The sequence below is a fragment of the Schistocerca americana genome, chromosome 1, assembly GCF_021461395.2.
Source record: "Schistocerca americana isolate TAMUIC-IGC-003095 chromosome 1, iqSchAmer2.1, whole genome shotgun sequence".
Classification (NCBI taxonomy): Eukaryota; Metazoa; Arthropoda; class Insecta; order Orthoptera; family Acrididae; genus Schistocerca; species Schistocerca americana.
The window spans coordinates 498680694-498695020 of NC_060119.1; the positions used below are offsets into that span (position 1 = coordinate 498680694).

The following is a 14327-nucleotide window of genomic DNA, read 5'->3' on the forward strand; positions in this document are numbered from 1 at the left end:
TTTGACCACATAGTGTAGACAGTGTAAAAGTGTTTGTGCATCCATACGTTGCGACCACGTACACTACGTTCTCTCTGTTACATCTAAAAAAACAACAGTGTTAACTTAGGGCACAGTGACATGATGGCCATAGTTATAGTTGCAAATATTAAGTTTTGTTTTCACTTGCCCTCAAATAAAGAAATTTCGCATAGCGTACTCTTCACCCCACCTGGTGCCTTCCTGCTATATTCGGAAAATGATTATCAAACTTATTTGGAAAGCAGTGTTAAGTGAAATGAAATGCTGAGGGATTATTGTTATGTTCTGAAATAGTAGGTATCGAAAAATGATTTCTGTTACGTTAGGGGCTTTACTTTCCAATACATTCGTCGTTAACATGGGCATCCTTTAACGAAGAACTGAATATTGAAAAAGAAGAATATTTTATTCCAAATTTTCGACATTGCTTATATTTCTTAAGAAATATGATGGAGGCATCTTATTTTGACCACTTTCGCCTAAAAATCGTAGGTTATACGGGAACTTGAAGCATGCTTAAAAAGATAATGAGAAAAACAGAACGAATCTTTCTGTCTGCAGCGGAGTGTGCGCTATTCTGAAAGTTTCTGGCAGATTAAAACTGCGTGGTGGACCGGGTTTCGAAACCGGAATCTTTCCTTTCGCGCACAATGTTCTTACCGACTACTGCTTCGGCACTCAGTTTCAATCCGGCAGGTAGTTTCAGAAATGAGAACCGTTCGGCACATGAAACTGTGCCACTCCACATCTGAAGTAAATGACTGTGGGCGTTCAATGTGACACGGCAATCATGACTGTTTTTGTTACAGTGCGCTGGACAAGATCATAGTGCAGGGCTACAAAGCACTTCAGCTGCAGTACTTCTTCACTGCTGGTCCAGATGAGGTGAAGGCGTGGACCATACAGGTGAGTGTCGACCGAAACCTCAACGGAAATGTTGCTTCTTTTTATTTTACAGGATGGGTAAGTTTTGTCAAATGTGGAGAAAGATAAATTACGAGGGGCGTTCTGTAAGTAATCTGACACATTTTTTTCACTGCCAATTTCGATTGAAAGAATGCAGAATTTTTTGTGGGAGATCGTGGAATGTTCCAGCTTCAGTTCCTGTAGTTCCGATAGGGGCAACGATATACATAGCCACCAAAATGGGGTCTGTAAAGGAGATCCGTTCCAAACAACTGACTCTTTTTTGGCAGAAAACCAGAGTATCGCAGATATTCATAGGCTCTTGCAAAATGTCAACGGAGACCTGGCACTGAACGAAAGCACGGTAAGTCGTTGAGCGAAGCTTCTGTCATCATCGCAACAAGGTCGCGCAAACCTGTCCGATCTTCCGCGTACCGGCCAGCCCCACACGGCTGTGACTCTTGCAGTATTGGAACGTGCAGACACTCTCATTCGAGGTGTTCAACGGATCACAAACACGTCGCTGCTCAAGTGGATGTCGCTGTTGGTCTTGCTGACACACTCTTCCAGTAGTTTGGGTACTCAAATGTGTGCTTGCCGCCTAACAAAAGACTTCTGTCTGTCTGTTTGTACCAATAAGGGATGCACTCCATGGGAAGCTCTACGTCTATGATGGGGAAGTTATTGATGCAGCAAGACGTTGTCTCCAACGTCGACCCGTAGAGTGGCACCATGCGGGCACTACCAGTAAGGTGCCGTAAGGCGGTCGCATTGAACGAAGATCATGTTGAACAACCGGGTTATGTAGCCAGAAGAGTGAGGAATAATATGGTGTCCGGAAACCTGAATAAAACAAATTGTTTTCAGAAAAAATTGTCGCATTACTTATTGAACACCCCTCGTTTTTCAGTAGTTACTACAATACCCGTACCAGAAAGAAACTCGCGAGTGTTTTCGATACGGCATTTCTGATTTACACTGCTGGAAATTAAAACTGCAGCATCATATAGACGGCGTGCAACAAAAGTCAATTTCGCATAAAGTGTACTACATGCCTCGATATGCAAATGGTTAGCGTTTCAGCGCAGCCGCACAAACTAGGTATGAGTAACGGTGTCAAGCGTGTTTCACGTTCAGTAATTGCCAGCACGTTCTCCAGGTCTCTCTCACATGGGAAACCTCTGACCTTGGGTTTCGAAAAAACTAGAGCGCCGTCACTTGCCAAATACAACGATTAATGGACCGTGGCACAGAGTTGGAGCAGTATGGAATGACGCACCATAAATGAAATTTCGTTATTTGCTAATCTTTTTGATGGTGAAGTTTTAGTGACGCAACAGTCACTAACATCGGAATATTTCCCCATGAATTTTAAGGTTTCAGAAGCAGACACTTTTCGATGTCAACTAGTTACAAACATTGTTGAACCATGGTTTAAAAATAAACTTTTAGAAAGAAATGTGTTCAGTCACTGAACTTTTGAATAAACTATTTTTTATGCTAGTTAACGAGTTATCTCGCTTATGCGACTTTCTTACCCTTTGTCGAAGAATCCTGGATAGAGACAGGTTCAGAGTTTCATGTTGGCAAAACCTCTATACATACACTTAACATGAGCACCACGCGCTGAGCCGAGCGGTCTAAAGCGCTGCAGTCATTGACCGTGCGGCTGGTCCCGGCGGAGGTTCGAGTCCTCCCTCGGGCATGAGTGTGTGTGTTTGTCCTTAGGATAATTTAGGTTAAGTAGTGTGTAAGCTTAGGGACTGATGACCTTAGCAGTTAACTCCCATAATATTTCACATACATTTGAACATTTTTTGAATCACGGATTGCTAGAGGAGCATCGAAACGATAGTCCATTCCATAACACACTCGAATCAACAGTTCCCTGTTTTTGAATCCACAGCGTCAATAGCTCGAGTTTTCAGTTCGTGAATATTAGGTGCCATAGCTGGGACAAAGACTCTTACCTTTTATTTGCCCCCACAGAAAAAAATCGCAAGGTGTGAGGTCTAGTGACGTGGGAGGCCAAAAGCAGTGAATAAGATCTTGTTGTCCACCTCTTCCAATCCAACGTAGGGCCTATGAGGTTGGATTTTCAAGATAACGCGACAACTCAAGATGAAGCTGAGGCGAGGCGCTATCACGTATAATCGGTGTGTCCCTTTATCTTCGACGACGCCAGGACTTTGTGACCCCCAAATTCGTTCATTACGATGATTTAGTATAACGATAGATGAAACGTCGATTCGTCCGGGAATGTGAGTCACTCAGAAGAAGTGTCTGTCCTCTGCCATATCCTGGACAACTGAAATGCAAAATTCGTACCTTCTGTTATGGACGCCGGGACGTAATTGCTGCAGTCACTGCAACTTGTAAGGCTTCATATGCAGACATCGTTTCAGAACTCGCCACGCCGTTGTTTGAGGAACTAGAGCGCCGGCCGCGGTGGTCTAGTGCTTCTAGGCGCGCAGTCCGGAACCGCGGGGCTGCTACGGTCGCAGGTTCGAATCCTGCCTCGGGCATGGATGTGTGTGATGTCCTTAGGTTAGTTAGGTTTAAGTAGCTCTAAGTTGTAGGGGACTGATGACCAAAGAAGTTAAGTCCCATAGTGCTCAGAGCCATTTGAACCATTTGAGGAACTTGAAGTTCGTGGCCTGCCCGTCTGGTGGACTTAGAGGGCTCCGTGTGAACGCATCTAGGATACGCTCGACATTTTCATCAGCCGCGGTTAGTGGACCAGTGCATACGTAAACAGCTTCCAAGAATTTTGTATGCCAGTCATAAATCTGAGTGTCCAGAGGCGGATTCTTGCTGAATCGGAAGCGGAATCGCGCAAATTCCAATACACAAAATTATTTCTCTTGTGGTGTAGTCGCCATGTTGCTGCAAACAAACAACGGCGGAGTTGTGTCAAAACTTTGAACCTTCCTCTATCCAGTGAGGTGCGCAGTGTGTTTCTGTCTGCTATAATTTGTCTGTAATAAACAATTAAAACCTTTTCTTTCTTCTTGTATCACGCGATATCTACGAGTACAATTTTCTTAAAAGGAGACAGTCAACTTTCGGTCCTAGTACGATGAACGACCAACAAGGACAACTGCTGTCTTTCGGAAACATTCTAATTTTTAAAATGACCAGTTTGTGGTCTGATGTCTTTCTTTGCGGACGTGTGAAGAGTGAAGTGAACCTTACTCAAATTGCCTTTAGACCTATGCCGGTTGTCCGAATCCATTACGCGTTTGCCGGCCGGAGTGGCCGTGCGGTTCTAGGCGCTACAGTCTGGAACCGCGCGACCGCTACGGTCGCAGGTTCGAATCCTGCGTCGGGCATGGATGTGTGTGATGTCCTTAGGTTAGTTAGGTTTAATTAGTTCTAAGTTCTAGGCGACTGATGACCTCAGAAGTCAAGTCGCATAGTGCTCAGAGCCATTTGAACCATTACGCGTTTCGCGACATGGTACAGAATCCTTGCATTCTAATCAAACGTTAACCGCCGTGTCTTCAACGGTATCAAGCATGTCATGGTGCTTGCAATACACGAGAGGCGCGTTGTAAATTGTTTCGCAAAGGACTTTAAAAAAAATAATAATTTTTTAGTCACTTCCAGAACCATGCGAATATATCATGAGTATAAGTCATAAACGATTGGTAGAAAGGCTATGTTTCTTAGTAATCAAAAAAATTCGCCATATGTGACTTTCGGTTCGCAAAATTTTATCGTGAGGTCCCAAATAACCCTGTTTAATTTTGTAAGCCAGTCAATGGCTTTTGTTATAGTTGCTTCCATAGAGTTGATAAAGAAATGAAAAACACAAGAGAAAACAGTAGCCGTAAACTTTTTAGCCATACGTGTTTTGTGCAAACAATGTTCGTACAATGTGGTTCATATTGTGTTCGAGAATGGGACAACACAAGCAAACTTGTGTTGATGGTAGCGCATGTAAATTTGCTAAGTCGTTTGCATACCAGTCACTGTGAGTCTACTTTAACGTCATCAGGGGGCGGATCACCAGCACAGTTATATAGTTACGAAGGTGGAAGGAATCGTTAGTGTCGCTTTTGAAACATATTTCCGCATTCACCTTGGGTTAGTTGAAAATGACGAAAGACGCCAGTGAGGATCGCTGGGTGAAGATTGCGGCCTGGCTCCACCTGAAATGAATACAATATTTTGTGGCGATTCCGGCGCCACGTTCCTACTGAATTGTACCGTCGTTAAAATCCTTTTCTATGAGATTATGAGAAAATATTTTCATTCCATGATAGGCGCAGCAATTCCGAAACATCAAACTGAATGGAAACTTATATAATAATGACCGTCCACTGCCTTCTAATATCGTATTCATTTACTCAGTATACACATCGAACACAGTTTTGCATTACCATTACACCGCCTGAGCAGTTAAATTTGCTCAAAAGCAAGTTTCAAGTTCGTGAAGATAAATAAGTCTAAATCTTTGGGATCAGGTTTTCAGTACCTATTTCATATACCCGAATGTTTCATGCAGCTTGATATTACTACCCTAGCAATAAGTGTTACTAGTTTAAGAACGTTAGCGTTCCACCATTTACGAGTCTGGCGAGTAATCGTTCCTGATAGTTCGTTTACATGTCATTATCTGCTAGCATTCTGTATGTATACCAGAACGCCACAATACGAGTGTTTCTTGTCGGTCAATAGATGTTTACTGTGCTTCGTAGGAGGAGACGTGTTAGCCTTCTGTTGCATTGTCTGATGTCACGGAAAGTTGCACGTACGAACTGTCCCCTGTCGACTTGGCGTGACTCCCGAACCATATGTTGGGTAGAGCTGACGCTATGTTTAGACCGGCGTAACGTTCTGTTCGATCGAAATTTATTCTCACAGTGGAGGAAGGGAGGCAAAGCATACCTGCCATATTTTGTCGCAACAGAAACGATACTGTGAACGGTACAGAAATACCATCTGTCGTATAATTTTACGGAATGAAAAAATGGTACGTTGCTCTTGGTTAATTTCCGCGTCCTACAGTCTACAAGTTAACGTAAAGGTAACTATAGTTTATGCTGTTCCTACAGGCGGTACTAGCTTCCGTATGTGAACCAGGCCTAATGTGATTTCCAATGTGGTTGGTGCACGCTTAGGGATTACTCTTATGGAAGTGCACGTGCGCATAGTAGGTAGATTAACTCTGTTAGCGATCGTCGAAGATGAGTGGAGAAAATTGTGAAATAGTTTGTGGACATGTCGATAGACTGAACATCCAAATGATCTACATAATTACAAATTTGCTTTGGCACTCGTTTTTAAGTCCCTAGCGCGTTTTACTTTTTCAGGTAGGCGGGAAAACGACACAGCAATGTTTGTTGTGGTAATGGCTTCAAACACTCATCCTCGTTCACTGCGTGTATTAAAACGCACGCTGTCTCTTCTGAACTTGGAGGACACCAGCCATTGATGCATGGAGAAATTTTGTAACTGATGGTCCCTGTTGGCTGGAGCGTCCTCAAGATCGAGCAATCTCTCTTCTTAGTGGAGAGCTCTCTTAGACATACAGAACATCTTGTACTACAAAATATATATCCTATTTTATTAAAATCCGTGATATATAATATTAAGACATCAGTTTCCTAAAGCAGTTGACGTAATTCTCAAAAACAAAACAAAAAACTCGAAAAATTTCATTTCGAAATTACATTGTTTTCGGTGCGCTTTAAAGTGTAGAACATATCGATCTTATAACTTAATCACCAGTATCTGAGTTCGTATCTTAGCTTGAAACCGTGTGATCTCTGGTTCAAACCTCGATAGGTGGAACTTTTTTTTTATTTTATTTAAATTCTATGTTTATCGGCAAATGGAAATGTTGATGAACAATCAGTCATAATTTTTTTTATAAAGTTAACAACTATCGTTTTTTAATCACTGGTTCATGAAATTGTGATATTGGTATGCGAAATGAAACTTCCTGGCAGATTAAAACTGTGTGCCGGACCGAGACTCGAACTCGGGACCTTTGCCTTTCGCGGGCAAGTGCTCTACCAACTGAGCTACCCAAGCACGACTCACGCCCCGTCCTCATAAATCTCATTCTGGAAACATCCCCTAGGATGTGGCTAAGCCATGTCTCCACAATATCCTTTCTTTCAGGAGTGCTAGTTCTGTAAGGTTCGCAGGAGAGCTTCTGTAAAGTTTGGAAGGTAGGAGACGAGGTACTGGCAGAGCTAAAGCTGTGAGGACGGGGCGTGAGTCATGCTTGGGTAGCTCAGTTGGTAGAGCACTTGCCCGCGAAAGGCAAAGGTCCCGAGTTCGAGTCTCGGTCCGGCACACAGTTTTAATCTGCCAGGAAGTTTCATATCAGCGCACACTCCGCTGCAGAGTGAAAATCACATTCAGGTATGCGAAATGCCTCACTCTTAATTAATGATAGAGTAATGTATATTAATAAACTGTTTAAGCTCTGGAATTAAAGAAGTATTTTATTTTCGATTTGATATTTCACATTTTTGTACCAGATTTTAATTTCATGTAAATATTCACATTTTCGTAGATTGGCGATTAAATGGAAGAGTTGTTATTTATATTCACAGTTGATTCAGTATTTGTTAATTAACATTTTCATTTGTTGATATCCAGAATTTAAATAAAAGTAAAAAGAAGCTTTACTGCAATCGACACTCGTATCAGCGACCTTTGCAAGACTTATATGCTACGAACTCAGGTACCAGCGATGATGTTATTAAGTTCGGAATATTCATTACTTAACAGCGCATGGAAATCTAATTTTCAAAGATTTTTTATTTGTTTTATTTTTTAGTCCCATTGCATTATCTTGGTTTAGAAAATTGGTACCCAGGCACCGACCTCGAAATGTTATAGGCCTACGTTTTATGGAACTCAAAGAGGATCATTCCATAACCGCTCCATGTAAGTCTTTCATCTCATGATGTCCTAAAGGCGTTGACCGCATATTTTTCATTGCCTGACATTTAATTATAACAGACTGCACCAAAAACGACACATTTTTAAGAAGTCTTTAATGCCCTGATGCTTTGAAACGGTGTACTTTCATAAAGCGCAAGTAATAATACGAAAAACACCCGTCATTTGATTGCAACACATCTTAAAAACGACGCGGTTTCGTGATATCCACAGTGTGTCGTTGTTTGGAACCAGCGTATATTCGTAGCATGTAAGTAATAATATAAAAATCACCAAATACATGCCTCAAATGGAAACTAGTGAATATAAATAGCATGCCAGAAGCTCTGAATGTCATTGGCTACGTCCTGTTGTTCCGTTCGCATTTGGGAATGCTCTACCAAATGTAACTTGTTACAAAACTCGACCAGTTCCAGTCCAAGATGGCTTTAACGTCCCGTGCGAAGACTGCCTTAGCCATATGTTCCTGGGTAGTATGCAACCCATCTTGCAAGGGTGCGTAACGGGTTGCATAACCTTTTCCAGCCAGCGGACAGACCTCAAGACAGAAGCAACGTCGGGCCCAGTGATTCCGCGCGTGTGTCCCCGGGTATTCCCCGGCGCCGGCGTCACGTTGCGCGCCTGTCGCAGGCTGCCACCCCTCCCTCCCTCCACCCACTACCGCACCGCTGCTCCGGCTGGCCCGGCGTCGCCTCCGGCGGTCACGTGTGCCGTCATTACCTTATGCGCAGTCCTCGGCAGCCCGGCCCATTACGCATGCAAATGCGCTGGCGCACACACGCCGCGCGCGCCGACCAAGGAGAAATTTTCCCCGGACAAAAATTTGTAGTGGCCCCGACCACCCATCCCAATCCCTTCCCCTTTCCCTGCGCGCTTTCCTGACGTAGCCTGCCGACTCTCTCGTCCTCATCCCACTTCTCTCGTCCTCCTGCTCCCACCCTGCTTTCGGCCCCCAGTCAACCGCCCCGTCGCCAGCTCCACGTATTCATCTTTTTTTTTTTATTCTTGTACAATTTTTTTCCGCCTTTTATTCCAACGGAGAAGGTCCGTATCTTGTAGACCGCGTCGTCTGGTACCGAGCGAAATGGTGGGCGTATTACTCGCGACCCGCTGCACGGGAAAATTAGAGCCCTCGGCCGGGAACGGCTCGCGCCGGCCGGAATCGAAATTGGCCGTCTCCTGGCCGCTCTGCCGCCCCCTGTCATTTGCATGAGAATGGCTAAGGGCCGCCGCACCGCGCCTCGCCTCGCCACGCCGTGCCGCCACTCTCGAACGTGCCGCCCGCGGCCCATCTTCCGCGCACTCGCTACAGCGTTCCAGGAGGGGGGAAAAAAGCTAGTCCACTTTTAATTTGGGTGAAAAGGAGATTTCTGTTGCGGTCCCGACTACTCTCTGCGGGACGTGGCGAGCCTCGCGATTAGACCATTTGGCGCTCACCCTTCCCACCTCGCCGGCTCTCGACTGCGCATGTTGCTTGCTCCCCGCGTCGAACCCTGTGTGGCAGAGTCGTCTAGAGTTGACATTCGTCGTTACTTGCCTCCATTATTGGCCTTTGTATTAGGCTCATGCATGAGTTCGCAGTGTTTTTGTTTTGTATGTTTGCATCTTGGTTGTATGTTTTTTTTTGTTTTTTTGTTTTTTTTTGTTTTTTTTTTTTCTATTTGGGCAGCAAAATAACTGATGTGGACCAAAGTAGAGAGGATGTAAAATGTAGACTGGCAGTGGCAAGAAAAACGTTTCTGAAGAAGAGAAATTTCTTAACATCGAATATAGATTTAAATGTTAGGAAGTCTTTTCTGAAGATATTTGTCTGGAGTGTAGCCATGCACGGAAGTGAAACATGGAAGATAAACAGTTTAGATGAAAAGAGAATAGAAGCTTTCGAAATGTGGTGCTACAGAAGGAGGTTGAAGAGTAGATGGGTCGATCACGTAACTAATTAGGAGGTACTGAATAGAACTGAGGAGACAAGAAATTTGCGGCACAACTTGACCAAACGAAGGAATCGGTGGACAGGACGCGTTCTGAGAGGCATCAAGGGATCACCGATTTAGTATTGGAACGTAGCGTGGGTGGTAAAAATCGTAGGGGGAGACCAAGAGATGAATACATAAGCAGATTCAGAAGGCTGTAAGTTGCAGTACTTACTCGGAGATGATGAGGCTCGCTCACGATAGAGTAGCATGGACAGTTGCATCAGACCAATCTTGGACTGCAGGCCACACCACACCACCACCACCACCAACAACAACAACAACATGTGTTTATTTATCGATTTTTCATTTGGAGACGGTGACTGAATCTGTGGAGGCTAGAAAGTGGAGTGCCAAAAGGAGAAATTCTAACATTTACGACATATTCTTCTGTTTGAGTTCGGTAGAGGCATGACAGCAGAGGAGGCGGCCAGAAATATTTGCGCGGGGTGTGGGGAAAATTCCATTGGACAGACCACGGCAAGAAAATAGTTACCTCGTTTTAAGGAGGGTTGACGTTAGTGTCTCTCCACGTTCGGGAAGACCTTCGGGGTCTGATGAAGATCATCTAAACCAGTGGTCGTCAAATTGTGCGCCGCGGGCCACATAACGTAATAATATACTTCAAGCAGCTAACAACGGAATCCAAAAACGTCAGTTAACATTAAGAGTTCTTAAGAAGTGTGGTGTTCGTACTCAGTGACAAATGAAAATACAGACACAGTAATTTTACAAAATGGGCGTAATTTTAATTCACGATGGATTCGCCTGTGAGCTAAGTAAAGTTGCCCACATACCTCAGAGGCAGAGGGGTAAAGAGCGGTCAATGCGGTGTTAGAGGGTGTGAGAGGAAGAGTATTTTATTGTTTGTCTCCTGTCCCGATAACTTAAGGGAGCGCGATCCATACTGATCAGCAGCTGTGAATTCGTGCACGCGCTTAACAGAGACCGTCAGTTCAAATGCTGTACGTATTTTTAGAAAGGAATGTGAAATTAAAATAACGCTGTTGTACCTGAACGCAGTCAGTAGAAGAAAAATGACTTTCAAAACGTTTGTTAAACGGTTGAGATCGTGTCTCATATTGCAAAATGCATTTAAATGTCAGTGCAGTCACTGTTATTTATCAGTTGATGATGTGCTCAAATAGACAACGCACCACCGCTTCGTCTGACAACTGCAGTATCGCAACTTCGGGGTTGCTGAGGGTGATAGCCATCTTCACTATAACTAGTCAGTTGGAGGCTTATAACATATTAATATAGGTTGCCAGTTAAAGACAAGATCGGTACATATGCTGCCCGAAATGCCGCCACACAATATCAGTTATTGACTCTTTAGCAAAAATGTGTGCCGACTACTGGTCTAAACGCATTAATTAATCTACAGTGATCCACGTCAGTGTACTGGAGAACTGGCAAACGTGATGAACTGTGATCATTGCACCAACGTGCGACATTTGCATGCACTGGGGAAGGTTCAAAGATCGGGTGCGTGGGTACCGCGTGGTCTGAGCCAAAATCACAAAAATCAGCAAGTGGCCATATTTGCCACCTCTGCGTGCTCGTCATCAATTTGGCTCGTGAACAACTCCGACCACTCCTATCCTGCATTGTTACTGGTGACAGGAAATCGTGTCTTTATACTAATATAATGAAAAAAAGGGATGGTTTAGCCCAAACAAAGCAACAACTCCCGTACAAAGATCTGCACGCATCCACAAAAGATAACGTTATGCATCTGGTGGAACAGCGCCGGTGTGGTATACTAAGAATTGCTTGCCCGAGGTGTAACCACCACTGCTTACATTTATTGTCAACAGCTGAGACGTGTTGCAGACCCAATCTAAGGACAGAGACCAGGACAACTGCGTGAAGTGATGCTACTACACGATAACGCCCACCCGCATTCTGCTAGACTGACAGAAAACGCTATACAGGTGCACCCACCTTGTTCACCTGATCTTGCCCCTCAGATTTTCACATTTCCCGCTCTCTGTCGAACAAACGTCAAAGAACATCCTTTCCGGGTGAAAATGCGCTCCGAACATGGCACGACGAATCCTTCACCTCAAAACCATTTTACTTCTACAGTCGCTGTATCGATAGGTTACCCCAGCGTTGGCAACCTGTTGTGAAGAGCGAAGCAGAAAATGTTATTAATGACTAATGTCTCTGGTATGTGTCTTAGTTGTGTTTATTAAACGTACGGAAAAACGTTACAAATGTATGCACCAAACTAATAATTGCAATACCGTTATTGCGACACGCAACTGTATTCAAAATGGCATGAAGAGTACTATACACTTGGCTACACAAATGATGAGCATTTCATCGCAACTGAATAAAGCAGGCAGGAGTGAAACCATCTACATTCTGCAGATAAGGAAGGATAAAGCTCCGAATTCAGATTTGAATGTTGTCAGTTTCCTCGAAGACCATGTGATGCTTAGTGTGGAACAGACATGGTATAGAACGAAAAGAATCTATACGTATCTGGGATAAAAAGATTGTGTAGATACTCAGATTCGTGTTGAGTTGATAGGTTGATTCAACCAGAGTGCAAGAGTTTCCCGACATTCTCCACTGCTACATCAGTTATTCATCGGATGAAGGGGAGGGCTGGATGGCGGGGAGGGGGGGGGGGGGGGGGGGTGCGGGCGGAAAGAAAGAGTGAGTGAGAGAGAGCGAGAGGAGACGTTTGGGTTATAGTATACAGTGGTTCAAGGAGTTGGCATGATGCAACTATTAGAAGTAAACGCAGTGTACTTCATTGTTTTAAGATAACTGCTTACTATTCCTTTAAGATTGGTATCTTTCCACTTCCAACGCACATATTTCGATGAGACCTGCATGTTTGTATGATGGAAATTTGCTTCTTGCCGGCAGTTTTTATTCCTCTCTGTATTATAGTCGAGTTCCTGCTACCAGCAAGAAACGATGTTAATCGGTCAGTAATAAAATAATGAATTCAAAATCTAAAAGTGCATTACTTATTAACTGTATTAGTCATCGTCTTACAGAAATAATCGATCGAATATCGCCTTACTGTGGGTTTAAAGATTGCTAAATAACCCCAAAATAGTGATCGGGAAGTATAAAGTTTAAAAAATTCAGAGGACCAACGGGCGGTAACACGCATGGCGATTCCATTAAAGGAAAGCGGCGAAGAAGAAGAAGAAGAAGTCGGCGGCGAGAAATAGCGCGCTATTGCCAAAAACACTGAAATTGTGCGAGGACAGCAAGTGCCTCTGTCAGCATAACACTACTTGCCACCACCACGACGTGGGTGAATATCTGAGCTAATTGTGACTGATTTGCATTCTCCGAAGACTGTGGTTGATTAAACCTTCTCTGGAACATTATGGACTTCATCAGAAGTTGACAAGTAAGAATCTTGCCGACCTTTTCCGTAACATTACGTTACTTAATTGAATATAGTCATACTTTTGGGTGAATGAGAGCAACGAAGGGCTACCATGTTATTCAGATGCTTGTCTAGAGTGTTTATCTAGTGCAATTTGGTCTCACGAAATCTTTATTTTTGTTATTCCCATTCAGACGCGGTATACAGAAGTTCGTAGAAATCTACGTTCGTATCAACCAAATCCCATTTGGTGGGAATGGGACAATAGGTGTCGCAATTGGAAGTACACGGAAGGAATATCCAGCTCCAGCTTAACAATCCTGAAAACCTCGTAATAACTTTGGTGAAAATGACCAGAAAACGTTGCTCGAGTGAAGGAAAGCCTGGAACAAAGTGCTACGAAATCTCAATGCTGTTTATCTCTGCAAGTGGGAAGTGAGATACCGTCGTATCAAAACATTATCAAAAATGCATGAGTCCAGACAAACTTTCGCTTGTTGCGTTCTGCGGGTGCGTTCTGACGGAAGAGAAGTCCAGACTTTCGGATCCTCAGTTTTTCGTTTTTGCAGGTAAGGTCTGGTTCAGCCCGCCACGGTATGTGAACTGCGAGAACATACACCGTTTTGCATAATAAAATCCCCTTCAGTATATTGAAGGACCGTTGCATAATCCGAACTTTGGCGTTTGGTGCGCAGTGTTCGGTGTTCGTATCGTAAAACCTTGCTTTCATCAAACTATTAATGCTAACTGGTATGTCAAAAACTGCTTAATCCATTTGTGGAACAAATATGAACGACTGTATCGATATTTTCAGCAAGACAGAGGAACAGCACACACAGCCTTGTCAGAAGTACGTGAGGTGTTTGGTGAAGAGAAGTCAGTCAGCAGAGACGCTGCAATCTTCTGATCACTTCTATCCCCTAATCTCTCTCCCTGCCATTTTTGCCTGCGGGAAAAATTGAAGGGTCAAGTGTACTCAAATAATCGTTACATGCTGTAAGAGGTACAGTAGAACACTGAAAAACGCTATTGCTGCCATGCCCCAAGCTGCTACTCGTGTCACAGTTTGATAAATCGAACTCAGCAGTGCAACACCTTCAGCGGTTGCCATTTCCAGGATCTTCTGTGACGTTCATTAA

At 43.8% G+C, this 14327-nt stretch overlaps 1 protein-coding gene across 1 annotated transcript in view; it reads left to right on the forward strand.

Annotated features, from left to right (window-relative positions):
- LOC124624246 (obg-like ATPase 1) overlaps positions 1–14327 on the forward strand; it is a 300300-nt gene that overhangs the window by 251037 nt on the left and 34936 nt on the right. The window contains exon 9 of the mRNA XM_047149095.1: positions 831–927. Coding sequence (XP_047005051.1) covers positions 831–927 — 97 coding nt within the window. The remainder of the gene's footprint in view (positions 1–830; positions 928–14327) is intronic.